Below are 27,893 nucleotides of genomic sequence, written 5' to 3' on the forward strand. Positions count from 1 at the left end.
CCCAAAGGAAAAACCCTCCCAAAAAAAAAAAAAAGAGTGGGAGCTTTCTCTGATATGGCAATGAGGCAGGTCTGTAGAATCCATGTTGCAGGGCAAAACATACCATAAGGAAATGATTTCTTAGGAAAAGTGTCCCTTTCTAAAGTGATTTATTTTACGTTCTAGTGGAAAGAGTTGAGCAGACATGCCTTTAAGCTTTTCCTCCTTATCTTGTGTGCTGTGAGATCTAGCCTGGCTGGGTAGCCCCTCAGAGCCGGGTGTTCCTTGTTCATAACACAGACGGAGTAGTACTTCCTGCCTCACAGGCTTCAGGTGCAAGCACACAGACGATCTCTATGAAACACTAACAGAGTTTGTCACACAGTAGGCATCAGGTCCCCACCATCACAGATGCTGATTTCTTCCCACCTGCTCCCCAGTCCCACCACTTTGCTCATTTTTCAGTCATGCCGGGAACACCAGACTTCAGTCTCTTCTGCCATTCCCCATGCATGCCTTGTATTTCCATTCCCAGGTCTTCACTGATGCTACTCTCTATTCTAGGGAGTTCCAGATGCCTATATCCTACCCATGCTTCAAGGCTCTGCCAGCCCTGGTAACCCAGGACAAAAGTCCTCTCTCTTCCTTAGAGTCAGTGTAGCACTCCCTGTGCAGTCCTTGTGGGCTCTTTCACATAAATGATCTCCGACACATATAGCTCTGTGACCTGCTTACCGTCACTGAGCCTCGGTTTCTTCATCAAGTGGTGATAATAAACATATCTGCTTCCTGAGGTAGTGGCAAGGATTACATTGCTACTGCACGTGCAGTGGCAGACATGTAAGAGCTACAGATGGTTGTGATGTTGTTGGTGTGTTATTAGCAGTAATAGCTCTAGATGTGACCTCTATCAGAAAATGTAATTTCCTTGGCTGTTGCTTCTAGAAAGGACACATGCTGTTTCTAGAAATTGGTGTCTTTTTCCATGGTCATGCCTCCCTTGTTAAGAGTTGTAGCATAAGTGGCAGCCATGGTGGATTCAATAGCAAGTGCATCGGGAGTAGGGTTCTGTTTGGATTTTGGTGTGGGTGATATTTATTTAACAGCTTAAGACATTAAACTTACTTACAGGGCACAGCAACTGTTCATGACACTTGCAGAGCCACTGAGAAATGCAAAGTATGTGAACACTGGACAGCAGTGTGAAATATCAAATGCACACTCATTAACTGAGAAGGCTAAGAGCTTTGATGAATGTAGACTAAATGTCTGACCTTCAAGATGGGAACAAAGGCTGAGTAATCTTGAGAGGATGAAGCAGAGACGTAGAAACACCTGAGGATCCTCTGTGATGCCCCAACAAATACTCCTGTGAGCAAAAGAGTTCTCTCTTTTATGTCATCTAGCATTTTCGTTTATTTAATGATTTTCAGATTCACCCCGCTTCCTAGGAGGAATAGTAGGAGGTTCATAATTTAGATGATGGAACACATTATGTATTCCTTGTAGCTAGTACCTGGCCATGCATTATTGGGTTTTGACATCAGGAGATTCTGACTACCAACCCAGGCAACTGTGGTTTGGCTGCTTCCATTTACGGGTGCCCCATAAAACTTGCAACATGATTCGCAAATGATAAAACTGCAACAGATAGACGGCTGTCTACGTGGATGGGAAACAGACGTAAGTTACTGACACTATATTTCTAATATACTCCAGGAGCATTTATGGCCCTCAAGAGCTAATATCCTCATCAGCCGCCCAGTTGGCCAAGTTTTTAATATAATCTTGCTTGCACGAAGGACAGAAGACTGGCCAGGCTACACCGTCCGAGATGGTAGCCACTAATCACATGTGACTACTGAGTATTTGAAATGTAGTGCATCCAAATCGGAATATGCTTCAAGTATAAACTATATATATTTAATTCCCTAGACATATTACTGGGGGATATGAAAGTATATAGGGGCCAGTAGGCGGTATAGTGGTAAAGGTGCTTGACCACGGTTCAAGTCCCAGACCTGGTGGCTTGAAAATCATGCTAAGTGTGTGTATCGGCATGCCCAGAATCCCAAGAGGAGAATGGAGGAGAAGGGATTGTGGCATGGCCCTCACCCAGGGGTGGGGGAAAGACTGATTTCTCATTTTCTGTCTCTTTGTCGAGCATACTTGCCCTAGCATGAAAATCTCTCTAAAAGTAAAATAAAAAAGAAGAATGTTAAACATCTCATTAATAAAATTTGCATTAATTACATTGTTAAAATAAAATTTTGGGGGGCCAGCAGGTGGTGTGCTTGTTGAGGCGTTGGATTCCCATAGGGCCCACCATGGTTCGAGTCCCAAACCTGGCAACTTACTTTCTCAGTTTCCCTCTCTCTGTGTTTCTCTCTGGTGAGTGCGCCTCCAGGGGGGATGGCCACACCACAATCCCTTCTCCTCCACTCTCCTCTCGGGATCTTGGACACACATGCAGATGTTCCTGACGTGGGTTTTAAGCCACCGGGTCCGGGACTTGAACCACGGTCAACTACATGGGAGTTCAGTGACATAGTCATTATGCTAACTGCTGGTCCCTTTTTTTATTTTCTTTCCTTTTATTTTTTTTAATTAAATAATTCTTTTAAAAAATTAAATAAATGCATTTTTTGATATATTGGATTAAAGGAAATAAGGTGGTTTTTTTTTTTTTCTTTAGGTTTTTACCATAGGGATAATATGCTCACCAGAGAGAGAGAGAGAGACAGTGAGAGGGAAGGTGAGAAATCACCCAGAACAGACGGCCAAGCTGCAATCCCTTCTCCTTCACATTCCTCCTGGGATCTTGGGCACACACGCACACATGTCCAGCATGATTTTTAAGCCACCAGGTCTGGGACTTGAACCGTAGTCGGCCATGTGGGAGTCCAGCATCTTAACTACCACACCACCTGCTGACCCCAGGAAATAACGTCTTAATGTTATTTTCACAACTCTGTTTTGATTTTTTTTTAATGTGGTTACTAGACAATTTAAAATGATAGATGTAGCTTAACTTCTGTTTCTGTGGGACAGTCACTCCATTGCATAAGACCACCAGACCACAGCCCAGGTTGTACCATTGGATGTAATTGTCTGCAGAGGACCTTAGTTCACTTAAGACATTTTAATTACTCTTAAAACTCATGCAATACAAAGGGGCAAAGAGGAAAGTGAGTCTTGCATGACCACTCTTCCTTTTTCCTGGCTCCTTTCAGTCCTCCCCCTGAGGCCACCTCTTAGCATCCTATATACTGTCCCAGAGACATCCAAGAGATTAGAGATGTTTCCCAGTGTCGCTACAGTCTCCACCACCCTCCACCATCACCTTCCAGGCCTGCTCACTTATCCACGCTACCTGCTGACCGCTTCGGGGTCTGAGTATGTCCTAGAGCATGGCCCCTCTCAGTGAGCGAGTCCACAAGTCCACAGGGGCCAGAACACTCAGGGAGATAACTGTTGAAAAATAAACTTGTGGACGATGAAGTGACAAACAAGCAAAGGGCATTCCTATCTAATTATCCCTAAACATGTACTATTTCTAATTTCTTTGAAACACTGGCATTAAGGATTCTAACATGTGACCAGTGGACCCAGCGACACCCACCTGGGGAATGTTACGAAGGTGATCTATGTACTCTGCTTGTGTCCATGTGCCAGTGTGTCCCACAGGCTCTCCTTTAAAGGCCTTTTCCTCTTTGGAGATGAAATAACCAGAGACTGGGAGTTATTTGCCTAAAGCCCTGTGAATCAGGGATAGAATCAAATGATATTAAGCTAGAAATAACCTTCTAAGGCAAGTGTTAGTATGTTAATTAAAGCAGCCTAACCTTGACTTTTCATAATTTAGGGGAAAATGGTGGTCTAAAAATGAATCGATGTATAGCCCACTATACATATTTAAAAGAGCTTTAGTGCCATATCTTTACAATTATCAAAGCAATTCCTTAAGGCATACAGGAGGATGGGGAAAGGATGAAGAAAATTACTCTCTCTGACTGTCTCCCCTCTCGGCATGAGCATCTGTCACCTCACTCGGAGTGGACACTAAGGGGAAGGGGAAGGCAGCAGGTTCCTGGGTCCCACTTCAGACCCACTGGGTCGAGCTGGGGGCAGAGTATGATACTCGAAGCAAACTCTTGTCTGGTTTTGTTCAACAAATGAAATCCAAGTATTGTTCAGGTGCTAGGGATACAACAGGAATTTCAAAAGACAAATTCAGTTATGTCTATATTATCCTTTCATAAACATTTTAAAGTATATTGCAGATTTACATTATGTGCATATAGATCAAATAAGTATATTAGATATCTCTGTATACTAATTATTAAATATAAAATAAATATAGGCGGGTTCTTCAAAAAGTTCATGAAAAACACATATAAAAAAATAAGTAAGAATTTCAGTTGTTTTTTTGTTGTTGTTGTTGGTTTTTTTTTGAGAGGTTTTTGTTATAGGGCATGTGCGCTTGCCAAAAAGACAAAGAGACAGAGAGACAGAAAGCAAGAAATCACCGTGGGGATAGCCACACCACAATCCCTTCTCCTCCATTCTCCTCTAGGGATCTTGAGCATGCACACAAACGTGCCCAGCATGAGTTTAAGCCACCAGGTCCAGGATTCAAACCGCAGTCAACTACATGGGAGTCCAGTGATATAGCCATTGTGCCAACTGCTGGTCCCAAGAATTTCAACTTTTTACACCAAAATAAATTTGTACTTTAATTCAAATTCTATACAAGCCTTTTGACATCTCCTCATATAAATATAAATTACATAGTATATACAAAATAGAAATATATATTAAATTAATATATTTGATACATTTTTTAAAAATATACACACACACTACAAAGGTGTGTCTTCAACCCAAGCTTGCTTTGGACTAAAGTGGGCTCTCAGCCCATGAAAGGAGCAGAGGAATAGGTGCTTCCATTGGGCCAATACTGTGGTCAAACTGCTGGTGTCATCTTGGGTCCAGTTGTTTTACACAGTTGGCACAGGACTCCAGCCACTCAAAGGAGTCAAAATAAACAAATAAATAAATTGGATCTAGGCAACCAACAATTAGGGGCATGTAAAGAACTCTGCAGGTTCTCAAAGTGCATGAGATGCTTTGCTTCCTAGCAAACTTGTAGTTTGCAAAGGAATCGTTTGTTACTGGAAGAGTCAAGAGTATCATAAACAGGCGCAAATTTTTAAAATAATGATCTAAGATTGATACAATAATAAGCAGCACATGTGATCATTTCATTTGGTGTTTCAGTATGGATTTCAAAATCCTAGTTTTTTTGGTTTTGTTTTGTTTTGTTTTGTTTTTGAGAGGTTTTTGCTATAGGGCGTGTGCACTCACCAGACAGAGAGAGAGAGACATAGAGACAGAAAGCGAGAAATCACCCCCCAGGGGGGATGGTCACACAGCAATCCTTTCTCCTCCATTCTCCTCTCGGGATCTTGGGCACGCACGCACATGCGCCCGGCCTGAGTTTTAAGCCACCAGGTCTGGGATGCGAACCACGGTCGACTATGTGGGAGTCCAGCGACATAGCCATTACGCTAACTGCTGGTTCCCCAAAATCCTAGTCTTTTCACAGAAGAGAAGCAGACTGACTCAAATACACAAGAAAGAGATTTGGAGTAAACCTAGCACTGCTAAGGAAGGAACCTCTGTCTTCCCTACAGGGTTGAGAGTGGTGGGTGGAAACTTGGAAGTACACCAAAACTCCTACCTAACTCTGTGGATAGTACCAAAGATTACTCCAGTTTGGTTCCATTTTCTTCCTTAAGAGCCACTTCCTTCCCAACAGCCCAACCCAAGAGCTCTTGATAGTTTCCTTCTGCTTTCTTTCAGAGCTGTATGGCAGAAATGCCTACTCCCAAAGCTCCACACCCTTTACCTCCATTCTCTCTTCTCAGCGTCAGTCTTTTCCATTCCTAAGCTCTACTTTGAAATCTACGTAGCAGGGTTGGCCAGTTGCCTGGTGCTTAAGGTGACTAAATACCACATGGCCGAGTACCAGACCTGGTGGCATGAGAAACACACCATGTGTACCATGTGTGCTCAAAATCCCCAAATAAGGAAGAAATAGAGGAGAAGAGATTTCAGCATGACCATCTCCCATGTGAGTGGTTCTCTCTCTCTCTGTCTCTCTCTCTCTCTGTCTCTCTCTCACCCAAGCACTCTCTGGCAATTTTTTTTTAAGAAAGTCATCTACATAGCATAAAATACGTAGATGGGCAATGAAAAGACCCCACTATCTAAAAATATGGCGTCATGTAAATGGTATGTCGAGATACCAGGCTGACTTTTCCTACTTTTCTATGGGTTATGGTGTTTAATACTCCAGGATTTTTAACTCTGACTCAGTAAGCTTATGTACTCCCAGGTAAAAGGCTTCCAAAAGTATGAAAGGAAGGGGGGATGTGTTGTATAAAACAAGAGAGTCAGTTGGTTGACTTCTAGTCTTTGGTCTGCCATGTACTTGAACAATCTTGAACAACTTGTTTAACCTCTCTGTGCTGTTTCCTGCTTTATAGAATAAGAGGTTGGGCTTGATTATATCTGAAGTCCTGTGAGCTCTGCAATCTACATGGCCCTAATTTTATCAGTTCGTGTACACCACAGTGAAATCTAGCTGTTTTTGCCACACTGACTTTTCTTGCAATAATGCCCCCAGAGTGTCCATGTGAGCAAGTAGCCCACTGACATTTTTGCACTTAGCCTTTACAAACCAGCCCTTTGGCATCTCAAGCCACTCTGCAGGAAACCAGACTAAGTGGTGTTCTTAAATACCTTAGGCTCACTAATTACATTGCAAAGAAGACCTATTACACACCTCAGCAGAGCAGTCAGAAACATATAATAAGCAGCCCCAGCTGCAAAGAAAAGACATCTAATTTATGACATGACTGTCAGACCTTCTTCACTAACCTTTCTTGGCTCTGAGCAGCCTTTCAAATTATGGCTTCAGCCACACCGCTGCTAAGCCAACACTGGGAGAGGCAAGTAGGATTCATCTCTCAACTCCCAGCAAGTAGGGATTAGAACTGACCCTGCATCCCTGAATCTAGAAGTCAAGAGTGTCCAGACCATCCTGATCAAATCAAACTCAGTCTGCCACCTCCATGTGGACACCATATTTTAATTATGAATTTACCCCTAACCCCAAAAAGTATTTATAAATATTGTAGCTCCATGACTTCCAAACATTCTTTCTACCAACTTCTGTCGTCTTCCCTTTCAAGAGCTCTGTAATTTAATATCAAACAGATCAGGGCTGGAATTTGGGGCTTTGCTGATTTTTAACTGTGGGGCTTCAGGCAAAGTCATTTAACCCTTTCAGCCCCCATGTGTAGAATATGGATAATAATGCCTTCCTCACATGGCCAGTGAAAGAATCAATGAGATATGTGTGTGTTAAAGAACCAAGTACAGGACCTAGAACATACCATAGTCTCTGGTGCTGCTCTGAGTGTTGTGGTATAGCATCTGTCCAGTGTGTTTATAGTTATAGTAAATGATAATCTGATGAAGAAAACTATATCTCACAGGCAAGAATGTCAGCACACCTATGTTAGGAGTAACACAGAGTGCCAACTCCACATAGAAAAATCAACTGATATGGCCAGTCCATGGCCTGGTAGTTACGTGAGCTGGATCCTGCATTGCCAACCATGCAGTTTAAGTCCCAGACCTGATGGCTTGAGAAACATGCTGGGCACATGTATGTGCATGCCCAAAATCCAGAAAGGAGGGAGAAATGGAAGAGAAGAGATTGTGATGTGACCACTCCCTGTGCAGAAAGGGAATGCTTTCTCGCATTCCCTATCTCCTTCTCTCTGTCTCTTTCTGGGATGTGCATGCACCCTCTTGCAAATTAAAATAAAAGAAGAAGAAAGATGGGACCAGCAGTTAGCGTAATGGCTATGTCGCTGGACTCCCATGTAGTCAACCACGGTTCAAGTCCCAGACCAGGTGGCTTAAAACTCACGCTGGGCACTTGTGCATGTGTGCCCAAGATCCCAAGAGGATAATGGAGGAGAAGGGACTGAGGCGTGGTCATTCCCCCTGGAGGGTGATTTCTCACTTTCTGTCTCTCTGTCTCTCTCTATCTGTCTGGCAAGTGCGAGCACCCTATAGCAAAAACCTCAAAAAAAACAAGAAGAAGAAAGAAAAAAGAAAAATCTATCAATAGATAAAATGTTATTAAATTTCTGAAATTTACAGAGTCACTAAGAAATAGAGTACAGTCTTTCTATATTGGTTTTTGCTTGGCAAGACACTGGGAAGACTATGAGCTTGAGGTCACAAAGACTTGAACCCTAGTCCCATGTTTGTTCCCCTTGGATGTTGAACAGAACCCGTAGCCTGTCTGTACCTAGTTTCCTCATCTAAAAACATGGCATGGGGGACCAGTAGTTAGCGTGGGACTAGCAGTTAGCATAATGGCTATGTCGCTGGACTCCCACGTAGTCGACTGCGGTTCAAGTCCCAGACCCGGTGGCTTAAACTCACACAGGAGCATCTGCGTGCTTCTCCAAGATCCCAAGAGGAGAATGGAGGAGAAAGGATTGCGGCATGGCCATCCCCCTGGGGGGTGATTTCTCGCTTTCTGTCTCTGTCTCTCTCTGTCTGGCGAGCACACGTGCCCTATAGTAAAAACCTCTCAAAAAAAAAAAAAATGGTATGGCACCTAACACCCAGTAACCCTCCCAGTTGTGGATGTCCTCCGCCTCACTTTCCTGATCAGCTGTGTAGAGAACACAAGTAGCTCCTATAGGCCAAATGGCCATCTCTTCCTGTAAACCATTGAAATTCTAGTTTCTCTCAGCTACTCCACTTGCAGTGTTATATTTTCATTTAAGCTGTGGGGAGTTACTTTGTAGTAAGTTAGAGAAGATTTGGGTTAGAGTGCCTTGAAGGAATATAATGGAAACCTCATATAAGCTTTGGATCACATGAAACAAGGAATCCATGTATGGAATCTTTGGGAATTTCAGAAGGTAAAGTTTAGTCCAGCATCGGTTTCTGCAGCCACCATCAACCCTGCAAGTGCTATGTCTATTAATCCAAAAGATCTTTAGCATGCTTATTTTGTGAATTGGGCATTTTTAAGAAGAAATGCCTCTTCCCTTTTTTCTTCCCATTGGGAAATATAAAATTAAACAACATATAAGATCCCCACAAATAAGGGGTTTACACCAGAATAGTCACCGAGGTCCCATCTATATTCAAGAATAAGTCTCCTTTGCTATACACCTAACTTTTGATGAAAAAAGTTAAATTGTTTCTGTACAATTGTTCTATAATTCTGATGTCCATTATTTCAAACTCTCCCTCTTTCCATATGATTGTGTCTTGGAGAACAATTTTAGTATAGCTGACTTGAATTATGTGATGTAGAAAATATAAAAATAGACAGCATGTTTGTATATATTTTATATACATGTGTAGGTATTACATGTATATAATGTGTATGTGTTGATATATGTGCATATGTAATAGATACACATACTCACATGCACATATTTTTATTACATACACATCAGCACAATTCTTTGGTTAAGAATTGTTCAAATAGAGGCAATAGAGAAAGCAAATGGGATTTGAAGATGTGCGATGGTTAATTTTATGTGTTAATTTGGTTGGGACATAGTATCCAAATATTTGGTCAAACATTATTCTGGATGTTTCTATGAGAATATTTTTGGACAAGATAAACATTTAAATCAGTGGAGTTTGAGTAAAGCAGATTGCCCTGCATAATGTGGCTGGGCCTCATCCAATCAGTTGACGGCCTAGAGAGAGAATAAAAAGACTGACTTCCACTATGGAGAACAATACAGAACTTCCTCAAGAACCTACAAATAGGTCCAGCAGAGAGCATAATGATTATATCGCTGGACTCCCACATAGTCAAGTGCGGTTCAAATCCCAGACTTGGCAGCTTAAAACTCACGCCAGAAGTGTGTCCCTGCATGGCGAACGTCCTGAGAGGAGAGCAGAGGAAAAAAGACTGCACCGTGGCCATGCCCCCTGGGGAATGATTTCTTGCTTTCTGTCTCTCTGTCTCTCTCTGTCTCTCCAGAGAAGACATGCACCCTATAACAAAAATCTCTCTTTAGAAAAATGATGATAATAACTTACAAATAGAACTACCATATGATCCAGCTATTCTACTTCTGGGTATGTACCCAAAGGATAGGAAAACACATTTGCACATCTATGTTTATTGTGGCATTTTTCCCAATCACTAAGACATGGAATCAACCCAAATGTCCACGAACAGATGAAGGGATTGAAAAAGTGTGGTACACATACACAATGGAATACAATTCAGAATAAAGAACAATGAGACCCTGGCATTTGATAGAAAGTGGGTGAATATGGAAGATTTAATGCTGAGTGAAGCAAACCAGACTATGAAAGGAAAGCATTGTATGTCCCCACTTAATAGATACCAAATGTCTGTGCTCTATCAGAAACTGAAAGATTAGAAGATAAAAAAGCATGGAGAGCAACTGTAGATACTAGAAATAGTGTGGGAGGAGGGTGAGTACTAGAGGGCAGGAGGGAGAGAATCAGGGTAGAAAAAAATAAGAAGAACATTTAACAGACACAAAAGTGTAAAATTGTGTGTTAAGGATGATGTATACAGTATATCTTTGTCTGAACTAATATGAAGTGTACTTATGCTGGGAAGATTCTTTCTGTATACTGCAACAATGTATAGTGATAAAATGTAAATAAAACAAGAAGAAGGAAAAAAAGAAGAAGATTGAATTCTCCCAAACAAGATTTTCCACGCAGACAACTTTCAGACTTTAACTGCAGCACTGGCTCTTCACTGGGTCTCCAGCCTGCTGACCCATCCTCGAATTTTGGACCTACCAGCCTCTATAACTACATGAGCCAATTCCTTAAAATAAATTTCTTTATTTTATATGTATACATTTACAATATGTATGCATGTACAATATGTATACATATACAATATGTATACATGTACAATATATGTTCTGTTTCTCTGGAGAACCTTTATTAATACAGTAAGTGATCCCAAAATCTTCTGAACTCTGATGCACTGTAGGGTTCCTGCTCTTTCAACACTATATTGCATTGTTAGGTAATTGGCTGTATAATATCCTAATTTCTAGTGGTTAAAGTAACAGGTTTTAGGGGCCAGCAGGTGGTGTGGAGGGTAAGGAGACTGGATCCCACATGGCCAGCTGCACAGTTTGAGTCCTGGACCTGGTAGCTTGCAAATCACATGCGTACCCAAAATCTTGAGAGGAGAATGGATGAGAAGGGATGCTGGTATGGTTATTTCTCACTTTCTCTCTCTCTCTCTCCCTCTCTGGCAAGTGCATGCACCCTACAACAAAAACACAAACAGAACACAGGAGCCAGAGACACCAGGGGCCCAATCCTGGTTCCTCCACTAATGGTTGATTGTCTGTAGGCAGAAAAGTGTCATAGGAGCCTGGTAGGACAAGTCAATCCTATGGGAGGCCTCTACTTCAGGTATGGGTTTAGAGTAATATTTTCCCACCTAAGAAAAAGACAATAGCACAGGTCCAAGTACCACACTGTGTTTGGTGCTCAGTTTGGTAAGGGAGAAATCATGAGGATTAACAGAGGAAATTCAGGTTCAGAATGTAACACCTCCTGCTGACATCAAACAAAGGTTCGAACCAAGGTGCCATCTGTTATGAACAGTACCGTGGCTGACTTACAAAGAATAAAAATTCTCCTAACCTTAAAAATGCACTGGCCAAATTTATTTTCCTCTGTCCCTAGAATAAGAGAGGAGAAAAGCCCCTTACAAAGAGAACCTGGGTAATCATGGGCCATTGCAAAGATCTGACTTGCAAAGGGATATAAAGTTTTACAAAGTAAATATACCAGGGGGTAACATTTCGGCTTTGCAAAAAAAAATATTGCATTTTGGATAGTCTTGAACTATCAAGATAGTACTGATTGCATACAACTTCTTTTAAATTTACTGATCCTTTTTAAGATAGACAGAGGAGAGACAGAAGACAGGCACTCCAATAGGGTCGTCATGCACCACTCAGCCCCAGTCTCAGCTGGCCCAGGTCATGGCACATGTGCACATACCCAGCATGATCAGAGAGGATTCAGGATACTGACCAAGGACCTTTCCCACCCAGGTCCAGTTGTCACCACTGCACCACTGCCTGCCCCAACAAATTTGACAGGCATAGGCATAGAACACCTATGACCTACTTCCCTCAATACACATAGCTTCAACCAGCCTGAAAACAATATAAACACCTGCAGGTGAGCAAAACCCAGGGATTTCCCTGACCTTTAGGTGTTTCCAAGCCTCCTCCTGGGATGCCCAATTGCCTATGAAAGAACTCTGCTGCCTTTACAAATGTCAAAGACCTGCTATACATGCTGAAGAAGAAATAAAAATCCCCAACATATTTTTGGTCTGAAATGAGCTAAGACACTTGCATTTGTCCACATCAAGACCATTAGTCTTGCAATCAGTAGACTTGGGTTTGCTGCCTGCAGCTGTTTGACTGTGAACCTTCGCCCACCTCCCTCCCTTCCCTCATTGGTAAGATGGGCATCACACACACATCTCTTTCTCGTTTTGCAGTGAATTAAGATAAAAACAAAAAGTAGAACCATGAGACCGCCAGAGGCAACCTGGATCATCCCCTGCAGCTTCAGCTTCTCCATTCAGCTCTGTTTCCTGGTCTGCATAATACAACTTTCCCAACATGCTGTGCACCAAAGTAGTTCCTTGGAAACACAGTAATTAGCATTACAGATAAAATGACACTGTTGCAATGTTAATTACTATAGTGCAGATGTACCGTTAGATATCATACATAAAGTTGTCAAGCCTTTATTTTTAAATTAAAGTGCAACAAACCATACCCTGGCTACACAGCTTTTCTTGATTAATACAAATTAATGTTATTTCGGTGTCTAAGGAAAGGGTGGGGATAAGGAGGTGTTGCTTCTAATTGTAAGGCACATAGACGAATGGTAGGAGTTATGGATTCCCCGTGACTTCCTGTCCTCACTCAGATCTCTACATAATGAAGCGTAAACTCCACGAAGACAGACTGTGCCTGGTTGTGCTCACTCTCCTATCCCCAGCTCCTAGCACCCAGTCAGGTGCATTGAATGTTTTCTGAGTTACTGACTGACAAAATGAATGAATGAATGAAGACTGAGCCATGTGTGCAGAAGAGGATCTAGAAGTGAAAAAGAGCTAGAAGGTTCAGTGGTTGACTCCTAATCCTCCTAGTTCTGTGTTTTCATTTTCTTCAAAATGACCTTAGATGTTCTCCACATCTAATGCTTTATTTAACATCCAAAATGAAAGGCAAGGGAATCTCACAATGCAGACATTATTTAAAGTTCTTTAGGGTGACATTTTAGCAAGCAACATTATATTCCATCAGACTGGAGGAAGCAGGGAAGGAAGGTTAAGGAGATCCCTGCAACATTGGTTAAGCACCATGCAATAAGCCAAAAATTAAAAAAAAAAAAGGAAGAAGATGAAAATGTTTGACCATTTCATGTACTATTTATTTTATTCTCACAAAAACCTTATGGCAGATTTTTTTTCCCATTTTTTACTGTGGTAAAATACATACAAAAGTTTTCATCATAACCATTTATGACTATGCCATTCAGAGGTATGAATTACATCCATGTTATTGGAGCACCATCCAGCCCCAGAAACCTTTTCATGTCACAAAACTGAAACCATATATCCATTAAACACTGACTTCCCATTCATCCCCACTCTCTCAGGCCCTGGCAACCACCATTTTACTTCTGCCTCTATGGTTTTGACTACTTTGGATACTTTGTATAACTAAAATTCATTTAAGGAAATTACTCATAGGACGGACGGACTTCTGTCACTTTTACCGTTTGTGTTGAATATGTCTTGTAGTTTTTTATCCCTCATTTTCATGGAAGAAATCTTATCTCTATTTTATGATTAAGAAAACAGAAGCTTTGAGACCAACAGATGGTGTAATGGTTACATTGCAGGACTTCAACATAGTCAACCACAGTTTGAGTCCCGGACCAGGAGGCTTAAAACTCACAGCATGCGTGTGTGCATGCATGCCCAAAATCCCAAAAGGAGAATGCAGGTGAAGGAATTGCAGCATGCCCATTCCCCCAGAGGGTGATTTCTTGCTTTCCATCTCTGTCTCTCCAGTGAGTACACATGCCCTATAACAAAAATCTCTCTCTTAAAAAACAAAGAAAAATAGCTTCAAAAAACTAAGTAAACTACCCCAGGTCACAGGCTAACAAGAGGCAGACACAGAATCTTCTGACTCAAGAGCCCTTGATTCTTCCCCCATCCATGTGCTAGTTTCTCTTTTTTAAGTTATTTATTTCCTCCATGAGTGAGCAAGAGAGAGAGAACATGCACACTGTCAAGATGGCCTTCACCCTGTGATCCACCCCCAGCTTCAGCCAGCCCCACATCCTGAGAATGCCTGTGCCTGGTTTCCTCAGGGAGGTCTCTAGACTTGAACTAGGAACCTACCCATGTGAGATTGCCTCCTAGAGCATTGCATTGCATTTCACTGTTGTACCACTGTCCTGCTTCAGTGACTGTTAGCTTTCTAAGCACTGAGGAAATGCAACATTGCTTCAATGCACAACAGTTTTCTTAGGAACATTAGAGAGAGGCGGATAAAAGCATTTCTAGAAGTGCAGGAAAACACCTCTCAAGATTCCAAGAAGGAACAAGACACTTTCCCAATGATACAGAGCATATGTGCAACGAGAACTCAGAGCAATCATTTTACACTGCCTCGCCTACCACAGATGTCCATGGATCAAATGGACTGAATTGGATCTGATGGCTCTGTGCTTAATGTCGTTTGAAGAGAATTACAGAGATCCAGCCCCGTTCCATGAGAACTACCCTGCAGAGCAGACAGATTTGGCTATACACAATCCGTACTGTAATAATGGGTACACTATTGGCCCAGAGTTTGCCTAATAAGATATCCCTGAATTATGAAAAATATTTGTCCATAATGATGCTATTTGCAGTATTTTTTATGACAGTGAAAACCTGAAATGCAAAGATTCAACAACAAGCTATATAGTTTTACAGTGGAATATTATGCAGCCATTCAAAGTAATATTGTAGAATAATTAATGAAAGAAATTGTCAGATATTAGTGAAAATAATATATATGAAGTTACATCTATATACACATATGTGTGTAAAATACTATTATTTTATATCTTTATAAACAATATATAAAATGATTTCATGTGTGCATGTGTGTGTGTGTGTGTATATATATAGTTGTGAGTGTGAAGAATATATATGACAAAATATTCGTGGTGATAGTTATAGGTTAATTATAGAATTGTTGCTGACTTTTCTTTTTCTTAACTGTTTTTGTATCTTCTGAGCCAGATATAATGCTTGTATATTATTTTAGAGAGATTTTTGCTATAGGGCACATGTGCTCACCAGAGAGACAGAATGTGAGAAATCACACACACACACACACACACCCCCAGGGGGATGGCCACACTGCAATCCCTTCTCCTCCATTCTTCTCTCAGGATTTTTGGGCATGGACACACATGCACCCAGTATGAGTTTTAAGTAGCCAGGTCGGGGATTCAAACCACGGTTGACTATGTGGGAGTCCAGAGACATTATCATTCTGCTATCTGCTGGTCCTTATTATTTTAATAATTAGAAAAAAATTTATTTAAAGGTGGAAGTAATGTCAAACACAATCTTGAACCATTGTTCTGCAAAGAATGTTATGAATTGGGACTTGAAAAGAAAACAAGGTTTTATTATTTCATGCTAGCTAAATATACATCTATTTGAGGCTAGAGAACAGGAGTGGAGTCTTTGACAAGGATTATATGGTTGCAAGAAATATATAACTTGAAGAAAAAAATGTATTAATAAGATGTAAAGTATCTGAGAGAGTACAGCTTTCCTAGAACACAGAGATGCAAAGTTATCTGGAGCTCAAGTACTTACATTCTCTCTCTCTCTCTCTCTCTCTCACTCTCTCTCGCTCTCTCTCGCTCTCTCGCTCTCTCTCTCTTCTCTCACTTTCTCCTGATTTCTCACTGCTTATCAGGTTGACTGTCTAGACCCCATGTGACCATAATTTCAGGCATTCAAAAGAGTATCTCCAGAGTTCTTTGATAGTTCCAGATCTATAGGAGAGACATTACTGACTCTAGCATGTATCAGTTAGTTTAATCACATAACAAACCCTTGGATTTATCCTCAGATCTGTGGGTACATTCTTTGGGTCTAGGCAAGGCTAAGCTGATCTTGGCTGAGTCAGTTAACTGTGAATTAGCCATGGAATGACCAGTCTAGGATGACCTCTCCGGGAATGGTTTGCCTTGCTGTGGTCTTATCTAGCAGGGTGAGCCTAGGCTAATTTGCATTGTGGTCTCAAAGTTCCAAGAGGGAGAAAAGAAGTGTGTTACGGCTTTAAGAGGCCTATTCTCAGAATTAGTGTTTTGCATCGCTATATGCTAGTAACCAAAGTAAGGGACTAGGCCAATCCAGACTCAGTGGCTAGAGAAATAGACCTCTGTCAGGAAGAGAGCAGTCACACTGTCGGGAGTATAGTTACAAGGAAGGAAAGATACCGGCCATATTTGTAAATTGCACATACTCCCTCAGGACCCAGGCTGAGATAGGCTCCCTCTATTAGCTGTGCCACAGTAACATTTCCACCTAGTGCCCTTGGCTGATGTAGCAGGACAAGAGACAAACTGGTGTACTATGCATAAGCTTTTTACTGTTTCAACCTGGAAGTGACACTTACCATGAATACCTCATAGCCCATGGCCAACATCTGTCACATGGGCTTCACCTTAAGGCAGTGGAAAAAATGAGTCAATAGAGTATTTGGTGAGCAACACTGTCTCTACCATAGTGAAATGTCCAAGAACTAAAATAAGTATTCATAAGATCAGTATCAGCAAAGCGGAAGGGCAGGATAGTGCTATAGAGGATAGTGCTATAAAGCAAATAACTGAAAACCATGTTTACCATAAAGGTATCAAGAGTTATGTGAAGCCTTTGAGGAATCCCTAGGGCAGAAAGGTGACCCTCAAAGAAAAAGAGTAAATAAGAAAATCCACCTAGTTTAGCAGCAAGTAACCCGAAAGCGTTCCTTCAGACTCATGTAAAGTCGTCCTTAAACTTCAGATCCTACTCACAGAGCTAAGTCAGCCCAGGAGAAAAGGAAGTAGAGTCCCAGGTGGGAACGAGTGTTCCCAAATCAATTGTTGAGAAGTGCTAAGGTCATAGTAAAAAACATGCAGCTGAATATCAAGGGACAAGAAAAAAGGAAAAGGAATCCCAAGCAATAAGGTTAGCAGTTTAGAGAGGCTGAAGCAAGGTGAAATAGGGAGTAAGGGATAAGTCCAGATAGCGATTAAAATTGGAAGCTTGCATGAGTCTCTTCAGTATGGGAGCTACAAGCTGGAAGGAAGGATCAGTCCTCTCAAGGCTGTGCAGTATCTGGTTGTAGGACTGGGAGACAGACTGAAGACACACCAGGCCAGGTGCTTGGAATTTCAGACTTCAGCCTTTAATTTCTGCATTGACCCCTACCCACCCATTTTGGCTTCCTCATCTCGTTGGCCTTCTTAGCATCTTGTCCCTGCTAACTGCTTTCTCCAGTTTCTGACACCTGAGATTTTAAATTTGTGCAACAACCCAAAAACTTCCCATGAGAGAGTCAATTTTTTTAATAAGGTGCAATGTACAAAATATTAGTCACAACTGATGAAAAGGGTTTTTTTTGTTTGTTTGGTTTTTGTTTTTTTTTTTTGTTTATGCCTCCCAGAAAATACTGTAGCTGCCAGATAGGGCAAAAATGCTCTCTGAAGAGGCTGCCACTCTCTACTCCCCATGTGTATTTAGCCTAGTATCTTCCAAAGTATTGGTTCAGCAAGAGAGAACAAAAGTTGTTGACCTATGCACCACACTGGGTTTAGGGAGAGATGGAAGGAGGAGAGCCTTGCTTGACCTGTTGTCCATTGCCTTGCAGGTCAGTGGGACCATGTACAACACTGGAAGACATGTGTCCCTCCGCCTGGACAAGGAGCACTTGGTCAACATATCAGGAGGGCCCATGACGTACAGCCACCGACTGGAGGAGATCCGGCTGCACTTTGGAAGTGAGGACAGCCAGGGGTCGGAGCATCTCCTCAATGGACAAGCCTTCTCTGGGGAGGTAGGTGGGTTTGTCAAAACATGAAGGTTAAGTGTCACAAGATTTGGCATCTGTTTATGTCGAGGGGGATAACAGATGTAGTCTGTGAAATGAGAAGATCTATGCTGCCTTTCTCTGTCTGTGTTTTGCAGGTTGATACAGAAGTTGATGACAAACTTTAAGTATATTCCAGGAAAAGCTTCAGTGAAACTGGTCATTTTCTTCTGAGTCATCAGTACAGCTCTTTGAGACTCAGACCCTAAGATGTAGCTAAAGCATTCTTTCAACCCCAAACCCTGGTATTTTATATATGTCTTCCTTGACACTTACCTGGGCAATTAACCTCTCCTATGTCACATATGATAGCATAGATTCAGAATTCTCCCGTCTGGTAGAATGGGTCTTATTTGCACAGAACTATAATGCACTGTGAAATAAATGTCGACAACTAAATAGTTTGCCTGAGTTTCTGCAAAATGGAAATGTCACCCTGTGCCACCATTAGCAGCGAGTGTCACTGGGTGCCACCATCAACCAAACTGAGCTCAGGCCACAGCACTAAGCCCAACCACAGTTTCAGTGAGAGTATGAGAACTACAGTTTAAACAGATGTTATTTCTCAGATGACACTTGACAAGGAGGGTGTAGTTAATTTGACCTGTTTTACATCCATTATACTTGAGAGTGGCTAGCAATGAGGGATCAGGGATCTTTATATGCCAAACACTCTGTAACTAGGTTGCTGCTTAACAGTTCTCAATAATGGATGTCAGGAAGGCTTTGAAATTACCTAAGTATGTATCGCATATGGTCTTTTCATTTTTGAAAATAGAGATCCTTTTTTTCTTTTTTTAATGTAGTAAGGCTATACACTGAGAAATAGACCCAGAACCTTAATGAGTCCAGTGGCCAGATTTTAATGTGTGTTTCAAATGCAACAGCTAAAAGCCTGCCTAGGCACTCAGCTAGTTACCAGGGATACAGGAGTTCTTTTGGTTTTTTGGTGTTTTTTTGTTGTTGTTGTTGTTTTTAAGAAAAAAAGAGCTCCTACGGCAGAGGAGCACAAAGTGTGCTATATTCAAATCATTAAGTCTAATGTCATGCTGTAATGGAGACGTACAAAGGCCCTAGGAAACTCAAAGGATGAAGTGACAAATTTTACTTGGAGGGGTCAGGTGATGCTTCACAGAGAAGGTGCCCTTTGAACTGGGCTGTGAAGAGAGACAATGAAGAACAATTTAAGAGCATCAGGGCTTTAGAGTGAAAGGACCTGAATTTGTAACTCCTGCTTTGATATATACTATGTGATCTTGGGATGTTACTTGATATTTCTAAAGCACAGTTCAGATCTTTCTCAAGGTTACTTCTTAAATTAAGTAGAATTCAAGGTACGAGGAGCCTAAAAGTACTCAATGACTGATAAACAGCAAAGATAGAGTAGGAAATGTGGGATAACATGAGCAAAGACCCCAAGGCATGTCAGGGCAATGTGTGTTGGTGAAGCTGCGCCTAGATTTCACTAGCATCTTATCTGTGATCTATTAGTAATGGCTGCATGGACAATGAGGTTGAGTAGGAGTATGAATCTCTTCCTATATCTGTGGGGGAAAAAATGCTAGGATTGATTAGGAATGTCTGCTAAAGACATTGAATTGGAAAGCTGTCAGAAGTTGCAGTCCTGAACTAGACTGTAACAGAACAATGATGAAAGCAGGGCACGTACAATTTGAGAGTAACTCAGGATGCCAGGCTGAATTCAAGAATATTCAAAATGAGATCAACTCTTTTAATAGATAGGTTGTTTTAAGATTTGTAATTATTTTATCAGTTGGTTTACTTGTTCCTTTATTTGTTGTTATTTATTTTTCTCCCCACTAGGCTATCACTACACCGTTTCAAAGTAGAAATATCTGTTACATGAATGAGTGAAAAAATATAGATGGTCCCTAGGCTATAATCTTGACATTGTAGAATTCCTTAGTGTCACTCATTTCTTCAGTATGTAATAAGGCTGTTTTGTAACTTGTACCTTAACTACAATTTTGATATAAATGAATAGCTCCAAAATCCTTAAGGGAAACATTTGATCTCTCATGTATTAATTTTCCTAGACCTGCCCCCTACCACAGGTTTCATGTGCTCCAAAGAATCTGCATTTTAAAAGTACCCAGGAGAGTCTGATGTTAGGTTTATGAAGCACTCCCTCAATAGCACATTAGTAAGTGTTCTCAATAAAGAAAGCATTCAATGAAGAAAGCATTTAAACAGAGTTGCAAATAGGACATAATTTGGAACATGGTCAAAATATTTGTGTTTGAGTCCTTTCCCAAATCAACTAAAACAGAGTCTCAAGGGATGAGATCCAAGTATGTGTATTCATAAAACTTCTGCCAAGAGATTTTGGTTAGTTACCTCTATGCCAATTATCACCCAAATTATCCTAGTTTTCTAAACAATGAGGAGTTGGTCAATAGAACCATATGGCACATAAACTGCAGGGAGGGTGTTCACTGGCAATTGTTTCCTTGAAATGGCAAGGCCAGGTGCTGTCTGGACCAATGGTACTTGGAAACAGCTTCCCGAGCAGAGAAGTCACACACACGCGCACACACACACACACACACACAATGTTCCAAGACAGAATTGAGCATTAGCCTCAATATAAGTACAGTTTTATCTTCCCCTTGCAGACTACATTGGTTTTATTATTTCTAACCAAGACCCTCCATACAAGTGGACTACAGATAAATTAGTATGAATTTAGGTGCAAGAGATCAGAATTTGGAGGCTCTAAAACAATGTCATATGGAATATATTAAGTCCTTGAGAAAGTCATGATGTATTTTTCTATGTTTTTCTATACAAAAAAAAAAAAAGGCATCATAACTTCCCCAATAACCCAATGGTTGCATAGGTGATTGGCCCTTGAGATATTTGATGGACTCCAGTAAGCAAGAATAAATTGGCATCTTCTATGTTGCATGAAGAAAGAGACCTAGGGCCAATGGGTAGCAGCTACAGAAAGATGGAGTTCAACTAAATATAAGTCCTAACAATGAAGTCTGTCCACTAATGTAATGAGTTTGCCTTTGAAAAACACTGAATTCCTATCGCTGGAATGATTAAGCCTTGAACAGAATTTGCACACTTCATAAAAGTGACACATATCCCAAAAAGTGGAGGGACTGTTCACTTTAACGCACCTTCTAATGTGGAAATCCTGCATAATCTATAATTTCCCTATAGAAATTTCCTCCAGTTGGATTCCATGGAGGGTCACCCTCAGTAAAAGTAAATATATCTCACGCTGTAGGTTAATTTTTTATTTTGTGCCATCTTCAAAGTCAGTTTTGGTCTCTATTTTTGGCTATCCTTTGAGAGGACCCAAGTAGACACTTGTAGTAACAAAGCATGTGTTTATTTTGTTGACAGTGAATAATCACACTGCCATCTGCCCCATCTTTCATTGCTGATCGTGATAAGTCAATTAATGCTGGGCATTTTCCTTGGCACGGTGCAACAGTCGTTATCTGAAGAGCTATAGATTAATTGCAGTCTTGTCTAGTGAGGTTATTGTAATTGATGGTAATCATTTGCTTTGTTTTATAAAGCTGCAAGGATGTATGACACAGTCAGCAACTGCATTTTTATAAAAATTATTCATGTCCTACACAGAGAACTCCTGGATGCCTTGTTGGGGTGGTGATAAATGAGCATATTCAGGAATTCAAATGTCTCAATTCTTTTAAGAAGGGAAAATTAACTGTTTTTAATAAGTAAGACCCTTAGCTTGCTAATCATGCCTAAGTGGTTAGATTAATGTCCAGTAAAAAGTAGAGTATTTATGAAAAGAAACAAATACAGTAGCCAGGCAAAAGATAATATTCGAGAAGAATCAGGTCTGTGGATTAAGTTTCAGTCATGAGGCTAGACAAAGACTCTTATGTGGGGAAAATTAGACAACGTCATTTTAAAAAACCTGTTTGACATTCTTTTCAAAGAGGTAAAGGGGTGCATTGACAATTCTACCAGTCTCTTCACAGGGTGTCAGAGGCCAGACCCTCCTGTGAATTATGTCCACCTTCACACAGCTATCGTGCTTTTGCTGTGTGCTGGGCTTAAGCGCCACAGGAGTCAGAGCCCAGTTTCCACCCAAAGAGGGATAAAGTCTATGGAGAGCCGTGTGTATTGATAACACAACATGATGTGGATTATACTCGCGCTTATTCTGAAAAGGGATTATGAAATAGGCCTCTCCAGAGCATATGAAAGAGAGAGTGTGTGGACAGCTGTGCAGCCTGCTGCCCTTGCCTCCTTCTCGGAAGGTGGGGTAGAAACGCACTGTCCTTCCTAGATCTTCGCCTCCAGAGCCTCTCACTCTGCTCAGAACACTTTAGGGGGAGGGAAAGTCCATAGTTGTTGCTATGGCAATGTGGGTACAATTAATTTGTTCCATTAAAAGGGGGGGAGTAAAGGTTGGCTATAAAACATGGTTTTCTTTCTCTTCTTTTTTTCCTTTTTCCTGTAGCTCTGAATCAGAAAAGAGTAAACACTGGTCTCAGAACCAACAACTGAGACTAAACAACAGAAAACACAGGCCTTGTCTTCTTCCAGGCATCAATCATCTGCATCCTTGAGAGATTGGCTTCACTAAAACAACACAAATTTGTAGGAATAAGCAACTAACACCAAATTGTCCTGAAGTGTGCTAGGATGCGAGAAGTGCTGAGGAGCACAGAACTGAGAACCAGGGCCCCAGTAGGCGGCCAAGGGCTGGGAGGAGTGCTCAGGGTATCTAATTAGCACTTTGCTGGGAGCCTGGGACCTCCCGGTAGAGATGCCCTGTTGGCACATTGCAGATTGAGAGGGAATGAGAATTGAGATGTTTAAGAATAACAGGCTCCCGGGTAATACACATGGAAGTGCTGCTCCTGTGCCCCGGTAAAGCTCTTACCTCTCTTCTGGGCACAAGCTCCGCCCCTCTATGCTCCTTCCATCACCTTCTCCTTTATAGCTTTTCAAGCCCCCTTCCCTCCTCCCAGCTAGTCCATGTAGCCTACTCTGGACTTCCAGAGAATCCTGTGTATCCATCTATTACAAAGGTCTGCAAGCCACACTCTGGGGCTACATACAGCCCAGAAGCTAAGAAGGCTTTGTATTTGTAAAGGTTTGGGGGAGGGGGAGAAGAAGAAGAAGGGGGAAAAAAGAAGTGACAGAGACCATATGTGATCCACCAAAGTCAAAATATTTACTACTTGGCTTTTTACAAAAAAAAAAAAAAAAATTCTGCTGACTTCAATCTATTCTGTTACTTATCCCTGTGGATATTGTAACTGTTTACTCTCACTTCTATTGGAACCGGAATTCTTTGTTGGTAGGAATTTTATCTTGATCATCATTGTACTCCCAGCACTTCCTCTATTGTCTGGCACGTGAGGGAAGTCAATACATGTTTATCAAATGAAGGAGTGAAAGATCTTGGTAAACCTCTTAAGGATAAGAGCTACTCATCTTTGTATGCCAAGCACCTAACACAGCGCGCCCAATGCACAGTGAGTGCTTAAGTGATGTTGTGGAATGAGTCATTCCATCACTGAATCAACAACTCAATTAACTGTTCGTGTCCCAGGAACAAAAACCATCTGAGCTTTTCTTCCCTGAAACTCTGAGGTATATTGCATTCATTGACTGTAAGGAAATATCAGCTCCATTGAAAAGGAAGATAGAGTGTTTCAATAAAGACTGCCTGGAGCATCAAATTCCATTAGAAACGTGAAAAGAGGAAGAGTGACTTAGTTCACAGTTACCATTAAATTAAACTCTGGGATTTCTCTGGGAAAGAAGTCTGCCTTGAGAAATTCAAAATGTATTTAGGGGGGCACTGACCGACCCCTCTCCTAAACGTGGCAGAGAACACAAAAGGATTGAACAATTAAGTGTCACCCTGGAGGAATTTCAGATCCATTGGAGGGACAAGGCACAGACTTAAATCAATTACAACTCAGCACAGTCCAGAGCTCACTCAGCTATACCCATAGCTGCAGAATCTCACAGCTAACTCCTGTAACTCTTTGCATGCTTTATCATTTACTTTCATTCATTTCTCCAGTGAACAAACACTGATTGGGTACCTACCCTGTGCTGCAGTGAATAACACAGATAAAAATCTCTACCTATAAGATGCTTACAGTCTATTGATAATAAATCATGAACATGATACGTGGGTGATTTACATGGTCAGTTAGAATATGATAAATGCTATGAGGACAGAAATAGAGCAGAGTAAAGGGAGATCAGGATGAAGAGTGAAATTAGGGAGTTATACATTTAAATAGAGTAGCTGGGATAGACTTCATTGAGAAGGTAACATTTGAAAGGTTTCCAGGGGATGTCTAGAGGAAGGACATGCCAGGCAGAGGCAATAGCCAGCACAATGGTTTAGAAGGGGGAAAGAACCATGAACCTTCAGGAAGAGCAGCGGCTGTCTGAGCATGGGAGTGAGCGATAAGGCAAGAGCAGAACAGAGGTTGTTGTAAGTCGCCCTCTTTGCATAAAGTTTGTGTGGACTTTGGCTTTTACTTTCCATAAATTCCAATGCATGATGACATAAATTCTCCCATTTGATCACTAAACACTAGCTCAATGAAGTTGCTCTTAATATTATCTCCTTCTTACCTAGGGTAAGTGGGCCCAAGGCCATCCAGACAATAAATGACCAAAATCAGACTTAACTCAGGTCTTCTGACTCACAACACTGCTTAATGTCTGCTGAGCTGTAGTCACAGGCCCCAGAGTAGTGATTGTTTGCCTACTCTGAGCCCTAGTTCAGTAGGAAAATTCACTGTCAGGCCATAGGGCCTGCCTTTAAGGAGCCTACAATTAGTAGAGGGTCTTGTCTTCCCTACCGGATAGTTCACTTTCTACAGTCAGACTAGGTTGTACTTTTTAAATATCTCCCCATACCTATAATAGGCACTGGGAAGATATTGCTGAACAAAAAGACTGAATTGAAAGACTCAGAGATGCCTGAATTATGCCCAGGACATCATAAATTAAATTACGACTGCCATCTATAGTCATCATGGCAAACTAAGTACGTCAATACTGAAGTTCCACAATTGTTTATGTTAAATTATTTATAAATCCAAGGTAAGTGAATCCTGAGTAATACCTGGAGGAGAAATGGGACAACTGAGAGCCGGTGTGCTGGAAAATTCATTTTGAGGGACCAGCAGTTGGCATAATGGCTATGTCACTGGACTCCCATGTAGTCAACCATGGTTCAAGTCCAGGACCTGGTGACTTAAACTCATGCCAGGCACGTGTGCATGTGTGCCCAAGATCCTGAAAGGAGAATGGAGGAGAAGGAATTGCAGCATGGCCATCCCCCCGGGGGGTGATTTCTTGCTTTTTGTCTGTCTCTCTCTGTCTTTCTGGCGAGCACACATGCCCTGTAGTATAAAACCTCTCCATAAAAAAAAGAAAAGAAAATTCATTTCGATTTCTAGCTACAGCCCTGGAATTACTCTTAGAATCAGACTGGGAGCTTGTCTTTGCTAAGGTAGAAGTCAAAGTTCTGGATAACAGGAAACAGTTCCATCCAGAGTGAACAAACTGATCTTTACGAGAGGCAACGCAAACAGAGGTTGGGGCATTATGACAATCCCAGCACGTGGATACGGACTCTGATGTACAGATAGGAAGCTTCCCCTTTGGACATTTTGTAATTTTCTGAGAAAGGACAGCAGAGTCAAGTCAGCAGCTTCCTTAATTGCCAGTTTTAGGTGGACACAGTGGCACAGCCTAAGAGAGAAGACATTGCATCTGAAAACAACCCACCATGGTCAACTCCTCATCCTGTCAACCTGCATTATAACTCTGGCCCAGTCCCACCAGGATGGCATTGTGACAGCCACAATCCTCCTCCACTTGACTCTAATCTCCTCCCTGGCAGTTCATCCAAAGCTGGGAGGGAGGTGTTATATTACAAAGATAATATGAAAGACAAGCAGATCATATTACAAAAACAATATTAAAGCCAGGCATTAGCTGGAACTTGATCAGGCTTCAGCCTCAGAACTGTCACCATGGCAACTATCACAGTTATCACTTTATAAGTGTTGAATGAGGTCTTCCTTTATTTAGTAACCAATGACACTGCACTTAGAGGGACGAATACTCCTCAGAATACTTCCATGGACTAGCTGTGCTTTTTAAAACTCCTTTCCAAAGCCGCAGGAATAAAATCAATTGCAAAAGAAGGCTTTAAGAGAGGATGACCTCTTCAATGCCACCCTGACCACTGCTAACAGTTCAGGAAAATGTTAGCAGTTCCGTGAAAGATCACATCTCCTACTTCAAGATATAGACCTGGACTTGGAAAAAGCGATCCTACTGAAAACTTCCATCTGAAGTGATAGTATCAAGCCACAACTCCTGCATGTACAAAGAAAAAACAATCAAATGCTAGAAAAAGGAAGTGCCCTGCCAGAGGTCACTGAGATTTAGTGACAGAATTAGGACCAGAGCCCAATTGTCCTAACTCTTACTTTCAGATTTAAAATTTTACACACAAAATTTAAAATTCTATCAAATCCCAGGATTTAAAAGGTCCTATTAGGTCACGTAGATTAGTCACCCAGAAGAGCAAATATAGCCCAAGAATCAGATTTCCTGCATTAATGAACAGAGCCTCATCACAAGGGCATTTATAGAGTCAGCCTCAAAATGACATAGACAAATTTTGGAGAAATTATTTTACAGTAACCTTGCTCCCTAAAAAGACCACCAATCTGAGAATACTCCATAAAAACACCTGAGTGAGAGAAACATGGAAACTAAAGATAGGAACTCTAAAATGGAAAGGGTAATACCTTAAAGATTTTCTCTTTGGTCCTGGTATGAAAAAAAAAAAAAATCAATCATATAATTACATTTGGAACCTAAGGAGAGCAAGCCCATGGTGTGGTGGCCGGATTCCTCATGGCCGACCATGTGGTTGAAGGCCCAGATCCAGAGGCTTGAGAAACACTCTGGAGGTATATGGATGTGTGCCCAAAATCCTAAAAGAAAGGAGAAATGGAGGAGAAGGGATTGTGGCATGACCATCCCTCACTGGGGAGTGGGGAGTAACTTTTGACTTTCTCCTCTCTCCCTCTGTCTGTCTCTTTTCAGTGAGTACTCATGTCCTCTGGCAAATTTCCCCTGCCCACAGTCCCCAGTAAGCCTCCAGAACAGCTCAGTTATATTAAATACCAGTAATCTACATAATAATATTGCAAAATTAAATCACTAGATGCCTAGCCACTCCATGGATGTGCTACTATATAATTCAAAATAAAGCCGTTTAAAACCCCCAGATTCATTTGCCCTGACATATCGATAAACTTTTGCTGAAACAAAGCTAATCACCTCAATGGTGCCGACTTAATTGCTCGCCAGTTGACAGATAATAAACAGACCTGAGGATTAAAATATGAACTAATTACTGTACTCAATTCCATTTACTTGATTTCATGTTCCATTAATTTTTTGCATCATTTCTGGTGGAAGCCTTAGATTTATGGTCGCCCCAAATGAATTATGCCACTTAGTTGCCTGTGGCATGCTCGTGTTCAGAATTGGTTGGAAAGGGCAGAATTCTGGGCAGTAAATATT

General features: G+C 41.3%; 1 protein-coding gene across 1 annotated transcript in view; it reads left to right on the forward strand.

Moving 5' to 3' along the window:
* The window catches only part of CA10 (carbonic anhydrase 10 (inactive)), a 601,034-nt gene that overhangs the window by 463,185 nt on the left and 109,956 nt on the right, over positions 1–27,893 (forward strand). The window contains exon 4 of the mRNA XM_006153596.3: positions 18,072–18,257. Coding sequence (XP_006153658.1) covers positions 18,072–18,257 — 186 coding nt within the window. The remainder of the gene's footprint in view (positions 1–18,071; positions 18,258–27,893) is intronic.

This window comes from Tupaia chinensis, unplaced genomic scaffold (assembly GCF_000334495.1).
Source record: "Tupaia chinensis unplaced genomic scaffold, TupChi_1.0 Scaffold000383_1, whole genome shotgun sequence".
Lineage (NCBI taxonomy): Eukaryota > Metazoa > Chordata > Mammalia > Scandentia > Tupaiidae > Tupaia > Tupaia belangeri.